General features: G+C 39.8%; 2 protein-coding genes across 11 annotated transcripts in view; one reads left to right on the top strand and one right to left on the bottom strand.

The window, feature by feature from the left end:
* PDE8B (phosphodiesterase 8B) overlaps window positions 1-11,626 on the top strand; it is a 274,179-nt gene extending 262,553 nt beyond the window's left edge. For all 6 annotated transcript variants that reach the window (XM_053907256.1, XM_053907255.1, XM_019462938.2 and 3 more), the window contains exons 18-22: window positions 1,991-2,208; window positions 3,809-3,929; window positions 7,024-7,191; window positions 9,249-9,378; window positions 9,947-11,626. In XM_053907256.1, coding sequence (XP_053763231.1) covers window positions 1,991-2,208; window positions 3,809-3,929; window positions 7,024-7,191; window positions 9,249-9,378; window positions 9,947-10,056 — 747 coding nt within the window. In that variant the 3' untranslated portion in view covers window positions 10,057-11,626. The remainder of the gene's footprint in view (window positions 1-1,990; window positions 2,209-3,808; window positions 3,930-7,023; window positions 7,192-9,248; window positions 9,379-9,946) is intronic.
* The window catches only part of WDR41 (WD repeat domain 41), a 202,515-nt gene continuing 187,317 nt past the window's right edge, over window positions 10,805-26,002 (bottom strand). For 4 of the 5 annotated variants that reach the window (XM_053907259.1, XM_053907257.1, XM_019462946.2 and 1 more), the window contains 5 exons: window positions 21,135-21,319; window positions 18,552-18,673; window positions 17,233-17,321; window positions 16,260-16,393; window positions 13,747-13,961 (listed from right to left, as the gene is read on the bottom strand). In XM_053907259.1, the coding sequence (XP_053763234.1) occupies window positions 13,809-13,961; window positions 16,260-16,393; window positions 17,233-17,321; window positions 18,552-18,673; window positions 21,135-21,319 (683 nt within the window). In that variant the 3' untranslated portion in view covers window positions 13,747-13,808. Of the gene's footprint in view, window positions 11,314-13,746; window positions 13,962-16,259; window positions 16,394-17,232; window positions 17,322-18,551; window positions 18,674-21,134; window positions 21,320-26,002 lie in introns of those variants that run through there. The other variant, XR_008423820.1, reaches the window with a different exon arrangement.

Here is a 26,002-nt window from a genome sequence, read left to right as displayed (position 1 = left end):
GCCTCCCACCACAACCACCCCCAGGTTTAAATCAGTGTAAGCTGGAAGAAAAGACATGTCTCATCTAATGCCACTTGTGTGTCTACTGCAACAACTTGGCCCCAGGCTCCAGTCAAGGTGGAACATACTCCAGGAGCGCTAGCTGCAGGCCCAAAGTGTGGGTTCCATGGGTCCTCCCTGCACAGGTGGAGTCAGAGGAGAGCCCCATCAGGGCAGCTTTGGGTCCTGACTGCACCTCCCTGACCAGAAGCAAAACGGGGCCAGCTTTTCTGCTTGCTCTGGGCATTATACAATCATCAGTGTCTGAAAAGAGCTGAAAGGAACAGCATCGAGTGCTGTCCCTGGTCAGGAAAGCTATATGTGTGGACTGGGGCCAAGCCAGGAATTGCCCCCCACCCCACCCCCACTCCTGCTCCAGGTGATCAGGGTTGGAAATGGAAATGGCTGTCTTCTGGTAGGGACAGCTTTCAAGAAACCTTTCAGGGCTAGCTTCAGACTCATTGCTCCCTTACCCATTAGGGTCTGAGAAGCAGTTGGCATTTTTACCTCCCACAGCCTGGGAGAATAACTCTGTAATGCCAGAAAATTATGGCTGCCCCTCTAGCCTCTTCTCGGGTACCACTTTTCCCCTACTCACTACCCTTCAGCCACAGCGATGCTCTTTAAGTTGCCTGAATAAACCACTTCTTTGTTGGACCTCAGGAACACCATGTAGTCTTTCTGCCTGGCATTCTCTCTCTTGTCATTTTTTGCCCGGCTAATTTCTGCTTCTCCTTCAGGCTTTTATGCTGATAAAATGAAAAAATTCAGTTTTTGGTTGCACTGGCCACGTTTCAGGTGTCTGGTAGCTCCGTGTGACCAGGGTTTATATATGGACAGCACAGACATTGCCATCATCACAGAGAGTTGAACCAACAGCCCTGCCCTAAACCAGATCAGGCCTTGGGGTTACTCTGTCAAAGCATCTGTACTTTCCTTCTTAGCACGTTTCACAGTCAGTTTCGTGTGTGTGTGTGTGTGTGTGTGTGTGTGTGTGTGTGATCACTTCTCGGCCTTTTGGCTAAGACCAAGTGTATTTGTGTGTGTGTGTGTGTGTGATTTGTGCCTTCCCCAGGAAATTATCAATTCCATTAGTGCAGAGAGCATGCCAGTGTAGGTCATCATTGTAGTGCCAGCATTCTGAGTCACAGCTGGAACCCAGTAAGTGTATCATAAATGATTACTGAATGAATTCCTGAAGTACAGGATCTCTTCTATAATAGTAGCCCATTTACTAACTTCTTCCTAAGGCTGTGATCTGAGAAAACATCCGTGTGCCCTTCTGCTCTGGTTTGTGTTCTTAAATTACATACCGAGAGCTGTAGAAAGAGGGTCTCCCTTTGTGCCTCTGCCACCTGCTCACCTAGAGCTGAATTTTGTTCTTAATTGCAAGAGCCCCTTTAGCCTCAGTTTTCACGGGAAAATTCTTGTTCTTGTCCTTGATGCTCTTCTACTGCTTGGCTTTACCCCTTTTCACCTTTGTGTGAAGAGTTTGGTTGTCTTTGTGCCATTACTGCCACTCTCTCAATCTCTGCGTAAGTAAGCAAACAAAATAAGTAATACTTGTGATCTTAGGCCACTTTCTGCTCTTCACGTGTGGAAAAGAGTCAGCAATAAATACCACAGGGCAAACACTTGAAAAGTCCTGTTTGGCTTCTTCTTGCAAAGGACTTGGAGTGAACAGATCCTGGGAAAAGAATTTCGGTGTCCGTGATAATACGTCTGTCACATACGACAACTCAGATTTCTGTTTCCTTCCACATAATCCACAGCAACACCAGGCGATGTGATATATCCTAGGCAGCCTCTCAACTTCCAGGAAGTCAGAGAAGGCTCATCAGACTAAGAGAACATTCTGATAATCCCAACTCCCTTGGCCCATCCCCTGAGAGACGTGTAGGATCTGGACATTCAGTGGATAACGTTCAACCTTGCCTCCTCGCGACCCCAGGGAAGCCTCGATCAGCTGGATGAGGTGGCAGCGCTGATTGCCGCCACAGTCCACGATGTGGATCACCCGGGAAGGACCAACTCGTTCCTGTGCAACGCAGGCAGTGAACTCGCTGTGCTCTATAATGACACCGCTGTCCTGGAGAGTCACCACACCGCCCTGGCCTTCCAGCTCACGGTCAAGGACAGCAAATGCAACATTTTCAAGAACATTGACAGGTTTGTGCTTGGGCTCCTCTGCTCGGGTTTGTGAAACAGTAGTGGGACATTCAGTCTTACGTAACTTCTCCAAGTATTTAGCTTCTCTTAGGGCAGGGAAAGGGGGAAGTAACAATAGTTGGACCATTGTACCAGACGGTAGAGTAATCACCTTGCCCTTATAAGCTTACTTATACTTTCCAGACTGCTTTCATCTTTCTGAATTTCATTTGCTCTTCATTGAGTTCACAAACGTGTTTTACACACTGCGCAAAAACACTTAAAACCCTGGTTGTCTTACTAATAAATACAGCAGATATTTTTACCCTCCCAGGGGACATCCTGCCTTTTGTGTCACTCCCAGAAAATGCATCTTTCCTTGGCTTTCCCCAGTTGAGTTTTTGCCACTTAAAATCCTAACTCACGAGGAGACAGCGTTGTTCCACAGGTCCCGGCAGAGTCGTTAGAGCCCAGAGGGTTGGGCATTTCCCCCTGGCTGTTGTACTCCTGTCTGGTGAAAGTTGGCCAGCTGTGAACCGAGAGGAGCACTTCCTCTTGGCTGCCACAGGCCTGCAGTCAGACGATGGCTGTTTGCCACACGGCACCAGCCAGGCTGGAGAGCGGACTTCTGGGGCAGGGCAGACTACACAGAGCACAGGGCTCACCTGGGCCTTGGGGAACACTTGTCAACATGGACCTATCACTTTGATTTCCAGACATCTGCGAAAACATGGAGACCAGATATTCTACCTTCAACTTAAACTTCATCAGGATCAAGGCTTATTTTTTAAAACTTTAACTGAAAGAATTTTATCCAAGAGCCAATTTTATTCAGCTCCCCGTTCTGGCTCCTGAAAGTTAGAAAAAGATGGTAGGAACTGGAGAGTAATGTTTTGGCAGGTTTGTTGCCCCATGGGTTGTCACTTCTATTTTAGAGAATGACTTTTTTTTCAAAGTTTATTTTTTTATTTTTTAAAATTTACCTCCAGATTAGTTAGCGTATAGTGAAACAGTGATTTCAGGAATAGATTCCTTAATGCCCCTTACCCATATAGCCCATCCCCCCCCCCCCAGCTCCTCTAGTAACGCTCTGTTTGTTCTCCATATTTATGAGTTAGAGAGTTACTTATTAGTGGGAAAACATTATTCCCCTACCATCATCTAAAGAAGTAATGACAGTTCTCTGTAATTCAAATCACTGTGTCTGCGCCGAATATAACGGGGACGGCTCGTCAGGTTGCTGTGTCAGTCTTGTAGGGAAGGAACTTGGCATTTCCTTCTATCTTACTATTGATACGTTTCCAAGGGAAGGTAGAAGGAAACCACTTTGTAAAATAAGTGCCTACTATGTGCCAGTTACCACACACACACACACACACACACACACACACACACACCCCACAAGGAAGAGTCAGCTTCACTGGGGAAAATCGAATGGTGTCATCAAGTCCTGGCATAATGGAAAGAGGGGCAGGTAAACTTTTTTATGATCTGCACTCATTTCTTAACTCTGTGTCCCCAGCTGCCTCATATGGTGTGGGAAGTATGGTGAAATGGTAGCAGAACAGTTCTAATTCTGGACGTGATATGAACAAGGCCCTGTGTCTTCTGGTTATTTTAGGAACCATTATCGAACACTACGCCAGGCTATTATTGACATGGTTTTAGCAACAGAGATGACAAAACACTTTGAACATGTGAACAAATTTGTGAACAGCATCAATAAGCCCCTGGCGGCTGAGGTAAGCATTTCACCTATAATGAGATACATCAGCGTATTATTTCCATTAGAGCCGGCGCTGGCCGCAACGTACTTTCTCTTCATCCTGGACACAAGATGGTTGTTTGCCTGCAGGTGGTAAAGACGGGCTGAAAATACTGGCCATAGTGTCCACAGTAATTCTGCCTTCCTTAGAAAGAAAGGTCCTGAGATAAACCCAGTGGTGACGGGAGGAGGAGATAGGCCCAGGAGTGAGATAGATGAGAACTGCAGACAGCAGAGCCTGGATAAATGGTGGTATTTTAGGGCACCCAAAGCCTTTTCTAATTTTGTTACATTGGAGACCTCAAAAGTGGATGTTTTAAAAAAGAGACAAACTAAGAAACAGACTCTTTAACTCTAGAGGTCAAACTGGTGGTGACCAGAGGGGAGGGGGGTGGGTGAAATAGGTGATAGGGATAAAAGAGGACACTTATCATCATGAGCACTTGAGCAATGTATACAATTGCTGAATCGCTACATCGTACACCTAAAACTAAACATAACACTGAATGTTAGCTCTACTGGAATTAGAAAACTTAATAAAAACAAAAGTAAAAACAGAAGCTGAAATTTAGTATTAGAAGAAAACACGGATGTTTTAAAGAACTGTATTCCTGATGATTTGCATTAAAACCACATCAGATCAGTACTTAAAGATTATATACAAACTGTGAGTGCTAGTTGATAACAAAAGCATAAGTCATTTTTCCTTTTTAAAATTTACGGACATAAATTTTAAAATTTAAGGACGTACCTTAGTCCTGCCTTAAGGCCTCTATAAACTGGAGTTTTAGAAACACAGAGAGTTCACATCCAAGTTGTTTAAAATGAAATCAACTGACCTCTGAGACCATGAAGCTGCTCATAGCCCTGTAAAGTCAGAAAAGCTTTTTGCTCATTCCGTTGAGAAGAGGTTGCATATGTTGATGGGTGATGAATGGTTGTCTTAAAAGTAACCTGATGATCAGTATGGAGACTCTCTGTGTAGGACCCATCACCTGACCGGGCCAGATGCACGAACAGTGTCCACCCCATCTGTTCAGCTTCATCCTCCAGGGATCCCACAGCATCATGTCAGGGCCTTCTCTTTCCACAGAGGACTTATGGGGGTAAGGATCTAGGGATTCAGGAGGGAAAAATTATACAGAACCACAGAATTTAGAGTTGAGGAAAGTCACCCATCAAATAAGCCCCAAGCTCTGTGTTGAGGTTTATTATTTATCACCTAGGGCAAGCAGTAACTTCCCAGTAATAGGTAATCAAAACAACTACCTTCAGAAGCCCACTGATGGTTTAATAAATAGGTCTGATCTTGAAACAGAACAAAAAACTCTTAAATGTTATGCTTTCACTTTGGCAGAGGTCTGCAGATCTAATTAATTTTTCACACAATGTGATGATGTCTTTGAAAGAAGAGAATAGCAATCTTCCAGGTTTTGTATAATTGGCCTATTACTGCATTTATGTAAACCTACTCCTAGACCTGGCCACTCGGTTCAGGACCCCTGACCTGACATCCATCACTCAGTATACACTACTATACAACCAGTCTTTTCTTTTTTTTTTTTTTTTTCCAAATTTTTATTTAAATTCTAGTTAGTGAAGAGTGAAATATTGGTTTCAGGAATAGAATTCAGTGGTTCATCACTTAGATACAACACCCAGTGCTCATCATAACAAGTGTTCTCCTAGATGGGTGTCATCACCCATCTAGCTCATCTCCCACCCTGCCGCCCTCCATCAACCCTCAGTTTGTTTAATGTTCATCTGCTTTGTTTCCTAAATTCCACATGAGTGAAATAATGGTGTTTATCTTTTTCTGATTTCGCTTAGCATCATACTCTAGCTCCACCCATGTCATTGCAAATGGCAAGATTTCATTCTTTTTGATGGCTGAGTAATACTCCATTGTGTGTGTGTGTGTGTGTGTGTGTGTGTGTGTGTGTGTGTGTGTGTGTATGTTCTTCATCCATCAGTCAGTGGACACGTGAGTTCTGTCCATAGTTTGGCTATTGGTAGCACTGCTGTAAACATCGGGGTGTATGTGCCCCTTCGAATCTGTATCTTTGTATCCTTGTGGGAAATACCTAACAGCGCAGTTGGTGAATCAAAGGGTAGTTCTATTTTGTAATTTCGGAGGAACTGCCATACTGTTTTCCTGAGTGGCTGCACCAGTTTGCATTCCCACCAACCGTGCAAGAGGGTTCCCTTTTCTCTGCATCTTAGCAACACTTGTTTCTTGTATTGTTAATTTTAACCATTCTGACAGGTATGAGGTGGTACCTTATTGTGGTTTTGATTTGCAGTTCCCTGATGATGAGTGATGTGGAGCATCTTTTCATGTATGCCCAGTCTTCTTAAACATGACTGAACACACAGAGTCCCGCCCTGATCCACTTGCTTCTCTTCATACCCCCACCCCCCAAAATGTACATGGCTCATGACTCCCTACCACTCAGAATAGCAGCCAGGAAAACATGAGCGGACAGATGCCTTAAGAGAAAGAAACAAAGTGGGTAGGGGTGGGACAGAAGGAGCTGGCAGGCATAAGAAATAGAAGTAAATGAAGAAATGATTGAAGGGTCACAGGTATGTGTTATTTCCCATCTTTAACATATTTTTTAAACCTGAAAGTTGCTTTTACACATGTCCTGATAAAATTGGGAGAGAAGCTCACCTTTAAGACTACATACTAAACTACTAAATATGGCACAAAACCCTGTTTGTAGCAGTTACCTTTGGGGAAGAGGATGGAAGCGAGGGAGTGGATGAGTGGTGATAGGGACTGTGAGGTTTTAAACTGGTTTTTGGGGGGTCCTCTTCTCTCCCCTCCCCTCCCTCTCATAAACATAAAAAAAATAGTAAACTCTGGTTTTGTATTGACTGAGGTTATTTTTGTATGAGAATAGATCAGTGTATGGAATATGGAATTAAGGAATTAATACAATTGGAATTAAGGATGGGAAAATTTGAGTCCCAGTCCTGTCCAAAGGTACCTGGGTGATAACTCTCTAGTGTCTGGTCATTGTGATCGCATCATCATTTTAACCATGATCTGACCATCTGTTCTCCAGATGGAGGGCAGCGACTGTGAATGCAACCTTACTGGGAAGAACTTTCCTGAAAACCAAATTCTGATCAAGCGGATGATGATCAAGTGTGCTGATGTCGCCAACCCATGCCGCCCCCTGGACCTGTGCATTGAATGGGCTGGGAGGATCTCTGAGGAGTATTTTGCACAGGTATACTGCCTCTCTAGGGAAGCTCCACTTCTCTTCGAGAAATGGCTTCTGGTTCCCTCAGGAGTGATTCATGTGGCTGGTCAGTAACCAAAGTTACTCTAGGGGAAAAGGGTAAACTGAGCCTTTGGAAGTACCTTTTCATCATCAGACTGTTAGATCCTGAACTCCCTCCAAATCTGAACTATCGTCCATTCGCTCACTAGGTTATTCTCACCATGGAGCATGTGAGGACACAGATAGGAAGAAGACACACTCCTGCACGGGTGCAGCTCAGAATATAGTAAGGGAGCTGTGTAGACATAGATAGGTCCACACATTGCTACAAAAAGGAAATAGCTCAAAAGGAAGTATGTTAAGGGCTATCAGAGTTAAGAAACCTTGTTTCCTAGATTAAAAAAAAAAAGCCCTGGGGAAATGGTAATAGAGTTGTGTTTTTGTTTTTCTTTTGAAAGATAATTATGGAAATAGGAAAGGACTTTCTGGGAGAGAAAAAATGTACAAAATTATGAAGAAAAATAGAATTTTTATTTAACAAGAGCAGCAATATGTAGTTCACTTAGCCAGTGTGAAAAGGAGTTAAAGGGAAAAAATCGAGAAATTAGTAGACCACAAGATGCCATTCTAAATACAAGCCTACTTCCAGAGAAAAGGCCCTAAGAATTGAGGTGTGTATGTGTCATAGAAACAAACAGCTACAAGTAATGTATTTTGGGGGGACCTATATGGCTAGGCTCTACCACTAAGGCAGGATAAAAAATAGCTGAAAATGTCTAGAAGGACTGCCAGAGGGAATGACTAGCCAAGTATCCAGTAAGTTAACTGCAGCTTTCAAGGCTGGGAAGAGCCCTGAATTGAAGAAAAGTAGGACAGGCAGTTCGGCTTGCCAGAACCAAGGGGTTAAAAATCCCAAATTACTCCTTAAGCAACAGTGGATATTTTAAGGATACCTCATCAGTTCATCTGAAATGAGCAAGCTGAGCCCAAAGCTGGCAGGAGGCCATTAATGGGCTTCCCAGGATCCAGAGAAGACTTGAAATCCTACTCCTAATACTCTCCTAAGTATGTGATTAGGGAATGGGAAAGAAGCACTTTTAAGTTCCTTAATAGAAGCTCCCCGTTTAAGGGTCCTTTTCCCAAAAAGGAATGTACTGACGTTCACAAGCATTGTGACCTAAAAATCAGAAGCTACAAAAGAGGCCTCTGATCATGTGGCCTCTGGTTCAACACACCATCAGGAAATGTGGATGTTAATATTCAGCTTAGTACATAATGGCCTTCACACACACACACACATTACACACTCTAATGTGCAAATTATTCAGATTTACATACTTCCTGAGAGAGCTGCATGACCAGTACCCAAATCTGAACAATCATAGTTTGTCATCCTTTCAAGTGAAAATTGTATTCCATGAAAGAAAAAAAAAAAAAAAGGCTAGGTCACCTCAATAAATGCGTTTCCTCAAGACAACCATTATACTTTGGTATGCAGTATAAGGACTGTATGTGAACTTTCCATTTTGTCAAAACATAGAATTTTCAAAGGATACATACTCAAAGGTTAAACTTTAATAAGATTAGTAATTCTTACTGCTTCAGTGAGGATATTCCTAAGTAAAATTGGGGTTTTAAACCTCAGGCATGTAGCAGTGAATAATAAAATGATTATTGGTACAGTTTAGTGACAGTTGCCGATTCATGCCAAAGCACAAGAAGGTTTACCCACTGCACCCTCACTGTAAATGTCAGGATTATTAGTATTAATACTACTGGTACTACTTTGGAAATCGATCTCAGGAAAGGAGTTAAGAACTCGGAGGTTGATGCTTCAGGAGGGACTGTGGTATGGTATGAGACTTCGGACTCACAAGACCTGAATTCAGTCACCACAGTTCATCAGGTGGTTGATTTCTATAGGCCTCAGGAGCTTGCTGAGCCTCCTTCTTCATAGATACAATTGGATGATGACCCCTTTCCAGAGTTGTTCTGAGAAACTAAATGCTACCGTGACAGCTCCTCATGTGCCTCAGCCCTGTCTGTGTTCTCATGTCTTGCAGACTGATGAAGAGAAGAGACAGGGGCTCCCTGTGGTGATGCCAGTGTTTGACCGGAATACATGTAGCATCCCCAAATCCCAAATCTCTTTCATTGACTACTTCATAACAGACATGTTTGATGCTTGGGATGGTAAGAGAGTTGGTGTTCTGTCACCTCAACAGAATATCTTGTTCTGCTTTATGATGATAACCCCTAAGGACATAGGCTGGGCCTACAGGTGTATGTGAAATGTTGTTTTGTTTTTTTAAGTTAGCTATGGTGGCGTGCATGTCCACTTTCTGCATGGCCAGCACCTTGCAGAGAACCTCTGAGTACAGAAGACTCCATGGACGTTTGATAACTGGATCTACAAGTCTTCACTTCTTCAAAGCATAGGGTTCCAAAGCTTATAGCAGTTTTTCCTATCATTGGAGGAAACTCTAGAAAGAATACCCAAAGAATCTGATTCAGAGTAGACTTAATACATTTTGTAATGTTGCTGATAAATGGCTCTTCCACTTTTAACTAAGAGGACCTGTTTGTATTTCAGAAACTAGTGTTTAACGATCTACCCTTCTCATGCTTGTATGTTCACGTGTAGCATAAGGCCTGACCTAGGGTACCTCTCTTCCTATATTGAGCCTCCATATGTCTCACAGAGCACCGGCCTTATAAATGTTCCTGGCATCTAACCTGTGATTCTTTGATGTCCTTGCAGCCTTTGCCCATCTGCCAGCCCTGATGCAACATTTGGCTGATAACTACAAACACTGGAAGACATTAGATGACCTAAAGTGCAAAAGTCTGAGGCTTCCATCTGACAGCTAAACCCGAGAGACAAGGGGACCTCTTGATCTGCAACGGGCACTGTGAATCACAGTAGTGTAAATAAGAGGCTTTCCTTTATACTGAAAAGACAGGTGTAGGTTAAGGGGTTAGTGTTTAATTTTTGACTTTGAGTCATTCAAGTCCCAAATTGCATTTTTAGAAAGTTATGTTCCATTAAGAAAAATATTTTTTCTTTTGAACACTTAGTGTCCTCATCAAACTATGGAGCTCATTTACTCTAGCAGGATACAAGCAGCAAAAACTTGGTGCCTGTGAGCCCATCTCTTACCATAAAAGTCAACATCGCTGTTTAGCTTGACTATTTTCCTCAAGAGCACCAGTCTGAAAGATTCATAAAAACACCTAAGGAAAAAAACTATTTATAAAATGAGCAAAACAACTAGGACCAAATTATTGATAAACTAGTTTCACAGCCTCTGTGGCTAAGTAGTTCTTTTGATCAAGGGGGTGACACCCAAGGTAGACCGCAGCCTGGGCCTGGTGAGTGCCTTCTGAAGACTGGTAGCAGCAGCCTGTGTAGCCTTCTTTCCTATAAAAGCAATTCACCTTAACAGTGAGCCATTCACGGTAGGGAAGGGACTGACACCTTGTTTGGGGGGAATCCACGCACTTCCCTTGTTTCTGGTTTACAGAGGCAGTCACAAGGCCATATAGTGAGTATTATATAAAAGCCATTAAACCTGAATGCCCTTGGATAAGATTTTTTAAAAAAGAAAATTTATATACATTCACAGTTTAAAATTTTTATTAAAGCAATCTGAATTTCCTGGGTACAAGTCCATGGAGTATGTTATGCAGTGTACCATCTATACATAATGTATTTGGGGAAGGATGGGGAAGTTTCAGGGTTCAGATGTTTTTAATCTATATTTGAGACCTTGCCATTTTGCTTTAATGATGTAAAACAGAAAAGACTGCAAGGTGTGTAAATATATCAGAAAACAGACGTAAGGGGAAGCAGTAAATACTATTTTAAGCTATTAATTGTATGCTAAAAGCTTCTAAAGCACAAGTGCATATTTTTATACAGCTCTTTTGAAAACTTTCTGTGATCTCCATCAAGTCAGACTTGAGATTTTCCTTTCTCTTTTACCGGCCACCTGTTCTCTATGTATTGTAAATATTAGAAACTCCGTAAACAAAATAGCTTCATTTTCTTTTCAAATCCTCTGTACTCCATGCTGCATTTTTCAGAGGTATAAACAGAGACTGAATTGGAATGCAGAACACTGGAAACTAGGAAATGGGAAGAAAAAAAATGACATCACTACATAATGTGCCAATGTTTTTTTCTATGTTTTGTACCAAAAAAATGAAAACCTATATGATAATTCCATGCAAAGAAATGTATCTAAATTATTTTTGTTAGATGATAAGCGAATGTGCTTGGTCAGGACAGCAGCCTGCTTTGTGTTGTGATGCTGCATTATGTAAATGTGATGAAAATGTTTTTGTGAAGTACTTGTAACTAAATTCCTACAGCCATTTTTCATTCCCAACAGCTGTTTTTATTTCATCTCTTTGGCCTAAACTTTTCATTATTTCAAAATTTCGCTTTAGTGTCCTTTATTTCATGAATCACAAACTTTATTTTCAGACACATTAAGTTTAGGATGTCAAAATCCCACTGTAATTTGCCGAGGTTTCAGAAGCTTGCTTGAGGCAAGGACAGTATTTTCCTCACCATGTTGCTTTCACTTCCATTTGGTAAGTAACATTTATCATATGTCTGACATGTTCTATATGAATGTTACAGCTTACTCCTTATAATGTTAAATTAATTTCATAAGAACTCAAATGTTAAATCCTCGAAGACTGCCAGGTACTAAAGCTTTAACACAGCTATGTCCTTTATCAGTGTCATCTATTGTGGAGTAATCTTCTGAATTGCTAACTAAATACTGCATTCCTCCATACAATTTATTAGAAATATAGTCTTTCAGAAGGTATACTTTATACTTAGTTGTTTACCAAAACATTCTGGGTTAAGGGGAGCCATATTAATTTAGAAAAATTCTAATCTAATACAGGTAGAAGACCCTTAGTACCATGAAGGTCATTCTTTATTTCCAATTTTACTTTATAAAATTGGCTTGCTGTCTAAGCAACTCAGGGCTGGTTAGTCTTGGGGGCAAAGAACCAGCCTCAAGCTGAGAAAGGAATAATACAGTGCCTCAGAAATCTAAGCTCTTGATTGTATTATGTGAATACAGCCAGAGGATGCAGCCATAAAGGCTTGCAAGTTAATGCAAGTTCAACTTTTTAGCAGCAGTCCAGTCTGGGCTGTTACTAAAATCTCCCATCTTTCTGAGTTGGAGCTTTCACCTATGGTTTCCATCACTCCATAGGAATAGATTACTACCTGAAAATGCAAATCTATGAATTCCTTGTATAATTCATTGAAGAGGTCTTACACAACTCAAGACCTCATGTAGAATTTCCAAAGAAAAAGCTAGCTAGTAATTATAGAGGAAAATTTAAAAGCCTGAAAATGACTTGGAGACACTAAAGTGATAAACAATATGATGCACTAAGACTAGAATGCATGTCTGCATGGTTTAGGGAAACTACTCACGCTCTAATTTTAGGATGAAAACTTAGAAAGCTGGCAGAGAGATTTTAATATATTTCTCCATAAAGCTATTTTCATTGTGAATTAAAAATAATAGTATCGCTTGCCTTTACTCATTCCTAATATTAGGGCACTGGTGTGGCACAGATGACTTTAGGTCTTTTCATCTGTGGATGGTTGGGGAAACAACAGTTTATAAAGATTCCATTTAGGCTGTATGGGATGAACACATGAGTCAGCAGAAAGGGGAAGGGTCACCCACTTTTCTTTTTAAATTTTTATTCTTTAGTACCCAAAGGGAGGAAAGTATTCTGTTTTAAGGTTGCTGGGGTGAGGAAGATGATTAAATCTGAGTGGTCACTGCAAGTATTTCCTATCTGAAGCAATGCTAAGACAAATCAAGTACTCTGGGCTCATGGTCTCTGACCTGCGACAGAAGTCTTTAGTGACCTAGCTGTCATCCCTGGCCTATATGAGGGGCAGTTGCTGGTCTAGTACCAATCTAGCTAACAGTTATTTGGGTGGGGGGGGGGATATACCCTGATAAGATTCCTATTGATCTGAGTTTAGAGGAATTGTAGTAAACTAAAACAAAAAATGATTGATTTGGCACCACCAACAAAAAAAGTACATGTACCTTTTAAAACAATTTTTGGTGGTAATGTAGAGGCAACAAAAGTATGCTAAATAAAGGGAGTGAGAGGTCCGAGCACTTTTCTTTGTTAAGCTCATACAATTTCTGGTATAGAATTTTCTTTAAGCCTAATTAAAAAATTTTCTATACAGATGCCATGTATAATTTAGTTCTGTATCAACCAATATTTGTGATCTGAGTACTTTTGAAAATTCACTGCTAAAATTAGACCCATTTCTTAAGTTAAACAAATACCTGAGAAGCAAGTTGCTGCTGGTTTGCAGGCCCACCAAAAAAAAAAAATTCAACCAGAATTTTATGGAGTAACCAGAAAAAGTAATACATTACAAGGGGCACTTGGCTGGCTTAGTCATTACAGCATATGACTCTTGACCCCAGGGTTTTGAGTTCAAGCCCCACACTGGGTGTGGAGATTACTAAAAAATAAATAATACAATACAAATTTGAGTATTACCCTATATTTGATGTTCAAGGTTCATGTACAAGTATTCCAAATTCCTTCAACTACACAGCAAGATGTAAGTCACCGTTCTCCTCCAGTTTTTGAAATAATTTTAAACTGCGCAATCCAGATTCTCTTTCTCCATTTTTCCACAAAATAATGAGATGATCAGCAGAACAAGTCACTAGTCCATGATCTTCAAAGTACAGAAACATCTGTAAAGACATTTAAAGCTACTGATTATAGGAAATTTAAAGAGAAGAGGCAAGGCTAATTATACACTAACATGGCTTGTAAAATATGTACCTTGGAGACTTCTTGATCATTTTTCATGAGAAATTAATGGTCTACTATTTATGTGACTAATATCCTGTATTTTAATAATCAGAACTGTAACAGCTATTTTTTGTGTGTGAAATACATGAATTCCCATTGAATCTTCTCAATTTTACCATAATCTAATTCTTCAAGTATTGGTTTTATATCAGAAGTCCTGCCAGAATTGGTTCATCATTTATTGTACACACTAATAGCTACCAGTTAAATGTCTGAATTCCAAATTCTCTAAGATAAACACTGGCTTCAGCACTCTAATCAGTCAGTAAGCATTTACTTAGGGAACCCAGCATAATAGACGGCACTACCATGAAAAAGGTGCTAGTTCAGTTGTTAAAACGAAGACTATATAATCAGGTCCTAAAAAATGTAGTTCACACTATGATTTGCCACAGAAAAAGGGAACATAGATCAGTAACCACTGAAAATGTCAACGGTTCAAAAACAAAATTTCCCAAATAAAGGGAAGGTCATGCATAGTGAAAGGCTGGGAGCTAAGAATAAAAAATACGGAGTGTTGGTGAGAAGGCAGCATGAACACCGATGTAGAACAGAGCTCCTCAAAGGCAAGACTGAAATAAAGGATAGAAATACAACATTAAAGAACAAGAGGATGAGAGTTCTCTCTGAAATAACACACAGTTTTGAAGATAGCACGATAAGGCCTCAGCTGATGGGATATAAGAGGGGCAATTATGGAAGCAAATACTACAGGAGATGGAAGATTAAGAATTTAGATGGCTAGAGAGTAAAGATAAAAATATAAAAGGAATGAGGAAATTGAGGAGGTAACACTTAAAAGAGGAAATTTCAGAGACACTTAAAAAAAATACTTGAGGGTCAACACTTTACAGCAAATACGCCACTTTGAATGTTTCCCCCACCATTTAAAAACCTTTAATGGGTACCTACTGTTTTAAAAATTAAGTCCAAATTCTTGAGCCTTACATACAAGGACATTCATAATCTGACCCAAAACTACTTTCTCAGGCTTAACGCCTACTGGCGTCTATTCACGGGAAACCACTGCTCCAGCCTAGCCAGTCTGCTCTTTGCCAGCAAGGAGATCCTATCTTTGCACTTCTGTCTACCACATTACATCCTTACTCCCCAACTACACTATAACCACCTAAGCAAAGTTAAAAAGCAGGACAAAATGAAAACAATTGGGCTACCTGTTAGAGGAAAGCAAAGATAAACAAGACAGGATACCCAACATCGGGAAACTTACCGTCATAAGGCTATCTATGTTAACCCTCCCTACCCTTCAAGGTACAGGTCAAGTCCATTTTCTATCTTCCACTAACCATTTTCTCCTAATTCCTGAGTACTCACTGTGTACAATCATCTGGGTCTATCCTAAACAGCTTAGGTTAACAGCTTACTAGATCTATAGCCTTCCTGTCTACTCAAGTATGAGTCCCGAGGGTAAGGATTATGTTTTAGGTTTCTTTGTAAACTCCAGTGTCTAGTACACTGCCCTAAAATAGAAGAAATGAATGCTAGGCATAAATGCACTTCCACATGGAAAGTAGTTCTTTCCTCCCTGGCAATGAGACAGGGAAAAACAATTTAAGAAATTCAATCCTTAAGGCTCTGCTTATACTGTTATCAGTTCCAATCATCTATCTCAATTGATCTTATTCCTTTCATTATAGGCAATAGTGTATATAGTAAAATACTAATGTATTTAGATTTCCCCAAGTTTGAACTGTATACATAATTCTCAACTAATATTTTCATATATGCACAACGCTAACCAAGCCCTGTGTTTTATGAAGCTAACAATATATCCTTCAAAAGGAGGTAAAAACAGGGCTCTGTTCTTGAATTTGATTAAGACCCCCTGAATTCAATTCTGGAAGACTTTAACTCAACATATAACCCCAACTGTCCACGCACCCTCTACTACTGTTAAACATATGTATTCCACATTATTCACCTTGTCCCATTGTTGGCTGTCTCCATCTCACAAATAATGGTGATTAAGCCCATATTTAGAAGTAACACATTCCTTGCTTACTCACATCGTATCTCTGTAAAGGGAGATCTTAATTGCATGTACTATAACCTATCCATGTTTAGATTCAGAAAAAAACGATACCAACTGAATGAAGAGCAGCGAGATGCAAAAGTGGGAATTCCCTAAACCTTTATATGCCTATTAAAAATAATACCTCCACAGATGAGGAGTGTCCAATCAAATCTCCAATAAGCTCCAAAGAACACGGAGTGGCATTTTCCTGTTGCTTTTTAACAGGTTGGCTGGCTTGTTTGTTTACTCTTCCAAATCCCCACATGTTAAAAAAACCTAGAAAAGTAATCATTTCAGTCATTCCCAAAATTACTATGCTCTCTACTCAGAATAAAGGATCAGAAAAACAGAAAATTTAAATGTAAATATGTTACTTCCTTTCATCTTAACTACAAGGTTTGTTGCTCATCTCTTTTATTGCCCCTCCTCACCCACTGGTGAAGGTGTATTCACATGACAAAATGCACTGGGAATAAAAGAGAGCAGCAAAAGGCCTGAATGCCAGTGTCAAAAAAAAAAAAAAAATAAAAACAAAAACCACACAACTCAGATCAACAAAAGTAGATGAAAAGCAACATATATGTCCAAATACAATACCCTATGACTTCAGATGACCAGAAGAAACTCCAGAGGTACTAGCATCGGATTTCCTATGCAAAGGATGCTAATGAACCAGGATTTTGTTTTTCAAACCAAATACCTGCAGGTCAAGAGCTCAGGAGATTATGATAGAAACACAAAAGTGTATTTTTCCATAAATTGAATTCGATGTTAATGCTTCCAGGCTGAAAGAACACTTTAATGTGATAACTGATGGTACAAATCCCATTTGTGTATCAAGCATTATGATAGACAATATAAAATGATTGAATACTTCAATGGGCCATTTGTTCAGATTACCAGAAAGTAAGAGTTTCCCCTTAAAACAGTAAAATACTAGTTGACTTGAATTGAAATAAACAGGCAGTTCTACATTAAAGCAACATTAAGATGTGAATTTGAGATCCCAATTAGCATATGCTTCATGTAAACATGCCTATTTGGAGCACTGTATATTATTCCTGTGGTTGCACTTAACTGCCTTTCTTCTGTTTTTCATAGAAGAAAAGACACACCTGTTGGTACAGGTTCAGCTGCAAGCTGCTGTTTTTCTCTTAACTCCCAAATGCGTACACTGCCATCTTCCGAGCATGAGATTAACTGCCTGTCAGAAAAAAAATAAATAACTGACAAAAAGCAAGTGCACAACAAGGGCCTATGCTAAATTTGCAGTGAAAGAAATCAGCGCCCTCAACTGCTTCTCTTCAGCTCTTGGCAGGAGTTGATAAAAATCACTATTTAACATGGCTTTACAATGCTAAGTAAAAGCACTCCTCAGGAAGGGCACATTATATTGTCCCACTGGCTTAAATGTGATAAATGTATCATCCTGTTTTTAAAAATGTGGGGCACCTGGGTGACTCAGTCGGTTGAGTGTCTGACTTCAGCTCAGGTCATGATTATCACAGCTTGTGAGTTCGAGCCCCACATCAGACCTTGTGCTGACAGTTCAGAGCCTGGAACCTGATTCTGTGTCCCCTCCTCTCTCTATGCCCCTCCCCTGCTTGTGCTCTGCCTCTGTCTCTCAAAAATAAATAAATGTAAAAAAAATTTTTTTTAATGTATTCAGGAAAACTATGAATTAATTACACTTTCACAATATCCTGAACAGTCCCCTTCCCTCCTCTCACTGTATCTCTTCTCAGGGTGGCTCTCACTCTAAAAGTATCCTGCAGAGAAAATAGTATTCCCCTCCTACAATTTCATCCCTAGAAACTCAGAAGCCAAATTTACCTTTAGAGGAAAGCCCTTGCTTAGTAGCCCCACATAACAAGGAGATGACCATTTCTTTCTGGCCATCAACAACTGCAACAATAAGGTGGGTTTATGGAAAATACAAGAAGAAAAATAGTGCCCAAAGTCTACTTCTTGTAAATTTTATAACACATTACCACAAACTCTTTTGTTAGAGACAGCCATGGGTATTCTCCATTTCTAAAAGAATCTAACAGGTCAAACCATGGAGCCAAATAACTTTGCCACTTCAGAAGTTACCATGGTGGAACTGGGAAATGGGAATCTATTTCATTTGTTGTAGAATAGATGGGACGACGGGAAGAAAGAGGAGACACAGGATCTGAAGCAGGTTCCAGGCTTCCAAGCAGGTTCGAGCCGTCAGCATAGAGCCCGACGCCGGGCTCAAATTCACAAATCGCAAGATCACGACCTGAGCTGAAGTCAGACGCTCAGCCGACTGAGCCACCGAGGCACCCCTGTAAATGACCTTTTTAAATAATACTAACATGATCTTTGTCAAAGTTAGGGTGGTATTTTTTCATTAAACTACAGTTGGCAGACTACAGCTCATGGGCTACTCTGGCCCACCTTCTAGTACCTGTTTGGAAGTTTGGCAATGTGCAGGACACTGGAGTCATGGGCAGTTTTCTGGCAAGCAATCACACGCTTCATTTGAAGGTTATACACATATAAACCCCTTCCAACGGCAGCAAATACATTCTGGTCAGGAGAAAAGTTCAGAAATGGACATAAAATTAATCCTTACCACTACGTAGTACAACAGATTTCCAGTCCTGCTATGACATCAGAAGGCCACTATTACCTTCTGTATTCAATAGGGAACTTCCAAAGAAGTCCTGTATATGACAGCTAGAAAGAGGAACTCTGGCTGGCAGACTGGCGGTACAGTGGGAGCTGCTGAGGCACAACCTAGATTTTCATTCACCTAACACTATACTCTTAAGAATGCAAGAGACCTACAAATGCAAGGACACAAAAAAGCCTATGCTATAGTGGCACTATCATCTTAAGATCCTCCGAAGAATTCACAAAAAACATTTTTCCAAATGTATTATTAGAAAACAACTTTAATCTTTTGAAGGTACTTTTACCAATATTGATCTTCTTATAGCCTAACAACATCTCATTTTCCACAGAAACAAGTTAAAATTTTAGAAGATTAAAGCGACACACTAAGTTCAGACATGGAGCTGATACCAGAATCAAGGTCATGTTACTCCAGTCCCTTGCTCTTGACTCACACCACACTACCTAGCTTCTGAAATTATTTTGCACATCACTAGACTTTTGGTAGCACTTGCCTGGGAATCCTTTTCTTATGCAATAGGTACCCCAGTGAGGCAGATCTTTCAAAAATCCCTTAAGATCTAGCCTCCCTGTTTTTACCAAAAAAATTCTCTTGAGGAATTCTTCTCTTCCATTGAGGCCTACAAACCCAACTCAGACTCACAGTATCTAGACCATAGCATGCCCTCAAGGCTTACCAGAGTTTAAATGTGGAAAGATCCCCTTGATCCTCTGGATCAGTACTCTGCACTTAGCAGCGCAAAGTGAGGGCAAGTGTCAGGAGCATTAATGAAAACTGGTCAACGTGCTAAAATCTAGAGCCCTATGGGTAGCAATTCAAATGCAAAGAAACCCCAAAAACTAGTTCTACAAACCAGGAAATCTGTGCAGTTTACGTGATATACCAAAGAGCACAAAGGAAATTATAAGCACAGCTGGAGAATTAATGAACTCTTGGGCAGCTATTACTCATCAGAGTCACTCTATCAATCACCTATAATCAATAATTAATGTCCCCTTATAGAAAAAACAAACCCCTATAAAAGAAGAAATACTAGGGAAAACTGAGTAATGCTTTATCAAGCATTTATAGCAATTAATACACCTCAATCAAAATCTGTGAGAAGAAAAAATACAAAATGAAAAAACTTTAAATACTAATTTTTACAAGCAAAAAAGGTACCAAATAAAAAACATAATTTTTAGGACCATAACTCTTATTTAATCCAACCAAAGATTTCAACAGAGTTTTTAAATCTATAGACATGTAATCACTTCTTTGCCTCACAGACAGGAGCTAAGATTAAAATGCTTTTTTAATGGAAGTTCTGCAATCTATGAAAAATATCAGAACATTAAAAAAATTTTTTTAACGTTTACTTGTTTTTGAGAGACAGCTCAAAAAATAAAAAAAAGACAGCTTTACTTATTGTGAGAGAGGGAAGGGCAGAGAGACAGGGAGACACAGAATCCAAAGTAGGCTCCTGGCTCTGAGCTGTCAGCACAGTGCCCGAAGCAGCCTAAACACGGGGCTCCAACTCACCAACCTTGAGATCATGACCTGGGCTGAAGTTGGACGCTTAATCAACTAAGCCACCCAGGCACCCTGAAAAATATCACAACATTTTAAAGCACAACTTGAATACGGGGAATGATACCTTTTTATATCCATCATGAGATTAAGTTTAAAAATTTCTGCTCAGCACTCTCAACAATAGCCAAATTAAAAGAGCCTAAATGTCCATCAACTGATGAATGGATAAAGAAATTGTGGTTTATATACACAACGGAGTACTATGTGGCAATGAGAAAGAATGAAATATGGCCCTTTGTAGCAACATGGATGGAACTGGAGAGTGTGATGCTAAGTGAAATAAGCCATACAGAGAAAGACAGATACCATATGGTTTCACTCTTATGTGGATCCTGAGAAACTTAACAGAAACCCATGGAGGAGGGGAAGGGAAAAAAAAAGAAAAAAAGGAGGTTAGAGTGGGAGAAAGCCAAAGCATAAGAGACTCTTAAAAACTGAGAACTGAGGTTTGATGGGGGGTGGGAGGGAGGGGAGGGTGGGTGATGGGTACTGAGGAGGGCACCTTTTGGGATGAGCACTGGGTGTTGTATGGAAACCAATCTGACGATAAATTTCATATACTGAAAAAAAAATTTTTTTAAATAAAAATAAAAATTTCTGCTCAGGTCATTATCTTACAGTTCATGAGTTCAATCCCCACATCAGGCTCTGCTCTGACAGCACAGAGCCTGCTTGAGATTCTCTCTCTCCCTCTCTCAAAAATACATGAACTTAAAAAAAAAATTAGACACTGGGTGTATTAAAAAAGACAAGTTTACAGATTTTTTTTTTTTTTTTTACCTCTTCATCCCATGTGAAGTGATGAATAGAAATGTCATTGGGTTTTTGACAGAGTTTTATTTCTTGTTGGGTGTCCAGCTGTGCAGATGGGTCCCAGAAGTTGCATTCACGGGCCTGCACTGTCCAGTCCAGAATATTCCAGATGATCATTTCTCCAACATGGGAGCCAGTTACAAAACTCAAATCTAGGCAGAGTTCATATTTGTCTCTTTAGTGATCATTTTACATACACTAAAGGTAAAAAAGAAATAGACTGCCTGCTGGTAATGCTCTATAAAACCACAGCATTTACAATAGTGAGGTACCTAGACAAGCCAAACAAAAAGATCAATATAACAGCATAGCAAGACCAGAAACAGACTCAAGTTTACTTATTTAGTATGTCATAACAGCATTTCAATTCAGTGAGGGAAGAAATGCCTCACACTGGAATATTTGGTTAACTATTTGGGGAACAGAAATAAAAGAACCTTATCTTGGATCATACACTATTTAGAAAACGGACCCAGAGCACCTGGGTGGCTCAGTAAGTCAAGCGTCCGACTTCGTCTCAGGTCTTGATCTCTTGGTTCATGAGTTCGAGCCCTGCATCGGGCTCTGTGCTGACAGCTTAGAGCCTGGAGCCTGTTTTAGATTCTGTGTCTTGCTCTCTCTGACCCTCCCCTGATTGAACTCTGTCTCTCTCAAAAATAAATAATAAACATTAAAAGAAGGGAGGGGAAGGGGAGGGAACAGACCCTTCTCCTATGTTTCTCTTTTACTATCACACTACTACCATATAACACTTGTGACACCAGATGTGGGGGGGGGGGTTCCCCACATCAAGCAATTGTGACACCAGCTGAGTGTCCTACAATTTAACTCCTTTCTGGCACTCTACCTGGAGGAAGCATCAGATCCCACAGGGTAAGGGCTCAGTCCCACAAGACTCCCTCTACTTCAGATGCCAAGTGCAAGTCCAGGTTGTTACCTGTGCTTCTAACCAATCAGCTATAAATCAGAGGCTCTCATACCCTCTCCTTGGGTTCAATTAATTTGCTAGAGAAGCTCACAGATCTCAGGAAAACAGTTTACTGTTTACCAGTTTATTATAAAATACGATAAAAGACAAAGATGAACACCCAGATGAAGAAGATGTGTAGGACAGGGTGTGTGGGAAGGCTGTGGAGCTTCCATGCCCTCTCCAACCATGCCACTTTCCCAGCACCTCTACATGCTGGGCAATTAGGAAGCTCTCCAAACCCCATACTGTTGGGATTTTTATGGAGGCTTCATCATGTAAGCATGATCAATTATTCCATTTCCAGCCCCTCTGTGGAAAATGAGGGGTAGGCTAAAACTTCCAAGTTTCTAGTCATGGCTGGTCTTTCTGGTGACCAGCCCCCATCTAGAAGCCCACCAAGAAACAAAGGTCTCATTAGAACAAAAGTCACTACTATCACTCAGAAAATTCCAAGAAATATCGATCAGCAAATATTAGACCAAATATTAGAACAAAAGATGCTCCCTGAGCTCTTATCACTTAGGAAATTACAATGGTTTTAGGAGCTCTGTGCCAAGAACTGGGGGCAGAGAGCAATATATATTTTTTCTGTTATTTTACATAGGCCAAAGTAAGTTTCAAATACATTAAAACATTAAAAGTACTTAAAGGATTGAAAAAATAAAGGTAAATGCTTTTATAAATATGGAGTGCTAAAAAGCTCTAAAGGAGGCAGGGTGGGGAAAGAAAGATACATATGTAAATATCTGCTTAGTGAAAACAATCATATTTAAATGACAAAAGGCTGGGAAAAATTTGCAACTCAGGTATCAAAATGGGTTTATTATACTTGATAAATAAGGAGTTCCTGGAAACCAAATTTTGATAAATACTCCATCACAGAAAGTGGGCAAAAGACCTGAACAGACAAAATAAAAAATACAAATGGTCAGTAAACATGGGCAAAGATGTTCAAGTGCCTTAATAATCAAAAAAATCTAAAAGCAGTAAGAAGGGCACCTGGGTGGCTCAGTCAGTTAAGCGACCAACTTTGGCTTTGGTCATGATCTCACAGTTCCTGAGTTTGAGTCCTGCATCTGGCTCTGTGCACTGACAGCACAGAGCCTGCTTCAGATCCTCTGTCTCCTCCTCTCTCTCTGCCCCTCCCCAGCTTGCATGTGCAATCTTTCTCTCTCAAAAATAAACATTAAAAAATAATAATAAAGCAGTAAGATACTACTCAATGACTTGAAAACTGGGAAAGATGAAAAAATAGCAAAGTCCCCAATGCTGGCAAAAGCATAAAATCAACATACTTCCGTACTAATGTCCTAGTATAAATTGGTACAATCCTTTCAAATGTGGTGATATGCATCAAAACCTTAAAAAAAATGTAAACCCACTGATCCAACAATTCCACCTTTAGAAATTTATCCTGAGGAAAGCACATAAAAGATAAATGTAACAAGGCTATTATACGTAATATTAACAATGTGAATTGGGAACTGAATAAATAAGACTTCTATAAAATTAAACAGTAACTGTTATTAAAAATTGAGTTGTAGGGGTGTCTGGGTAGCTCAGTTAAAAGTCCAACTTTGATTCAGGTCATGATCTCATGGTTCGTGGGTTCAAGGCCTTGAGTCGGGCTCTGTGCTGACAGTGTGGAGCCTACTTGGGATTCACTCTCCCTCTCTCTCTACCCCTCTGTGACTTGCATTCTCTTTCTCTCTCTCAAAAAAAATAAATAAACTTAAAAAAATTTTAGTTGTAAAAGTATGTTTATACTACTACGGAAATATATTCATGACATACAGTTACAAAACAGCAAGCCATATGGATATACACATACATATTCTCAGAATAACACCTAGAAGTATACGGACCAGTGCTTAATACTGTCGTGTGGGATAATTTTCCTTTTTACAGACTTTATGTTTCTCACTCTTTTCTCATTGCTCTACCATGACTAGATATTACTTCTACAATAACAAGTTTTTATTACCTTAAACGAAAATAAAATTAGTGGGCCAACTAAGACACTTTGTAAATTACATAATTAATAGAAAATGTACTACTGCTGACACTAAAAACTATCTTAAATAAATGTAATTTATTTTAATCCTTACATATTTAGGTAAGGTAGAAGAGAACAATACAAGGTGAGTCTAAAAACCCAAGTTCTAAATGTGGCTCTGTTACTAGCCATCTAGTCCTCAGAAAGTCATTTAACCTCTATCTTGGATTTCTCATGCACTAGATGAAAAAGCCAATAATAAATGTGTACGAATTTAAAAAAAGACATCAAACATTATCTTTGAGTCTTTGGCATTATTCTGAGCTCCTAGTATTATTCCAAATTAATGGTATTAAAACCTCCAGTATTTCTAATTTAGGAATACAAAGATGAGTTAGTTATGATTTAATGATTCCATTTACCAAATAAGCCAGGACAGAAATATCTAATAATTAGATGAACAATCTCTTAGAAATAAAAAATTACCAGCAGTCATACATGTAAACTTTATTTTGTCTTGGTTCCAAGACCAAGTTCTATAGTTTATTAATGGACTACTAATAATGGGACGGTTAAAGCTGTACTACTCTTTCCATGACCTTCTTTTCCATCCCTTTCCCTCCTCTTTCCAATTTCATTCAAAATACAAAAGAACCAGAGACATTAAGGAGTGAAGATTCTTGACACTAACTCTGCATGCCATCATAACAGAGTCAACTGAACTTGAGACCACACGGCTGTCTGCTCTAACTTAATCTTCCCGAGTGTCTGTGATTCATCTATGCAACAGAAACAAGATATTTGTGCCCAGCTGGAATTTTTCACTTAAAATACTGGCATTCAGCTGCGTCAGTGTAGTTTATTACTATAAATTTATCACTATATATTCTCAAACAGGTCACTCAGAATGTTTCACACAAAACAAGCTCAATGATATACAGAGATGGATTTTCATCCTATGTTAGTATCAAAAGTCACTTAGTATAGGGGCACCTGGGTGGCTCAGTCAGCTAAGCGTCTGACTGCGGCTCAGATCATGATCTCATGGTTTGTGGGTTTGAGCCCCGCATCAGGGTCTGTGCTGACAGCTTAGTCTGGAGCCTGCTTTGGATTCTGTGTCTCCCTCTTCTCTGCCTCTCCTCCCCACACACACACACTCTGTGTCTCTCAAAAAAAAAAAAAAGTCACTTAGTAGGAACTCCCATTCTTATATCTGTCTACCTTCCCTCACTAGTACTAATAATTTGTGATTACCATACCATGCTGTCAACACAAGAAAAGGAATAAAATGAAGCAGCACCAGAGCCTTTTGCCAGAAAATATAAACTAGGTTATCTTGTATGTCTGTGTTAGAAAACCTTCTGCTCAGGCATTCAGATCTCTTTTTCATTCATTATCAGATTCTCTGTTATTCATTATTCACATCTATGGGAATTTTGTCCTACCATTCTAAGGTTGCCTGTGGCCACCTCCATGAAAATGCACTTCTCCTATGAAATACAAACCCAGAACTAGCCACATCTTCCACTGGTAATTGGTAGTAAAAGAAACAGGGCTGAGAGTGGAGCTGGGAACCGTACAACATAATAATTTCAGGATCACTGAAATCTTCAGGACAGCAAACCTACCTATGTACAAAATAGAGACTGTCACAATATCATTTTCAAATTTTAACAGACTACTTGACCATATAGGATTCCTCAAAATGCTTACAGCTTATTTATTATCTGTAATGTAATTTTATAGTCAGGGAGTTAATAAAGTAAAAACTACTATGGGTTTCCTGTAATTTTCATTAACAATATTTTTGCTTTAGATTTCCATTTTCTTTCCCTTAAGAAGTTGGCAAAGAAATATTTTCTGGTTCAA

This window comes from Panthera pardus, unplaced genomic scaffold, assembly GCF_024362965.1.
Source record: "Panthera pardus isolate Hobbes unplaced genomic scaffold, ASM2436296v1 HiC_scaffold_2, whole genome shotgun sequence".
Classification (NCBI taxonomy): Eukaryota; Metazoa; Chordata; class Mammalia; order Carnivora; family Felidae; genus Panthera; species Panthera pardus.
Note: the sequence above shows the minus strand (reverse complement) of the source record. Positions and strands in the feature narration are given on the sequence as shown.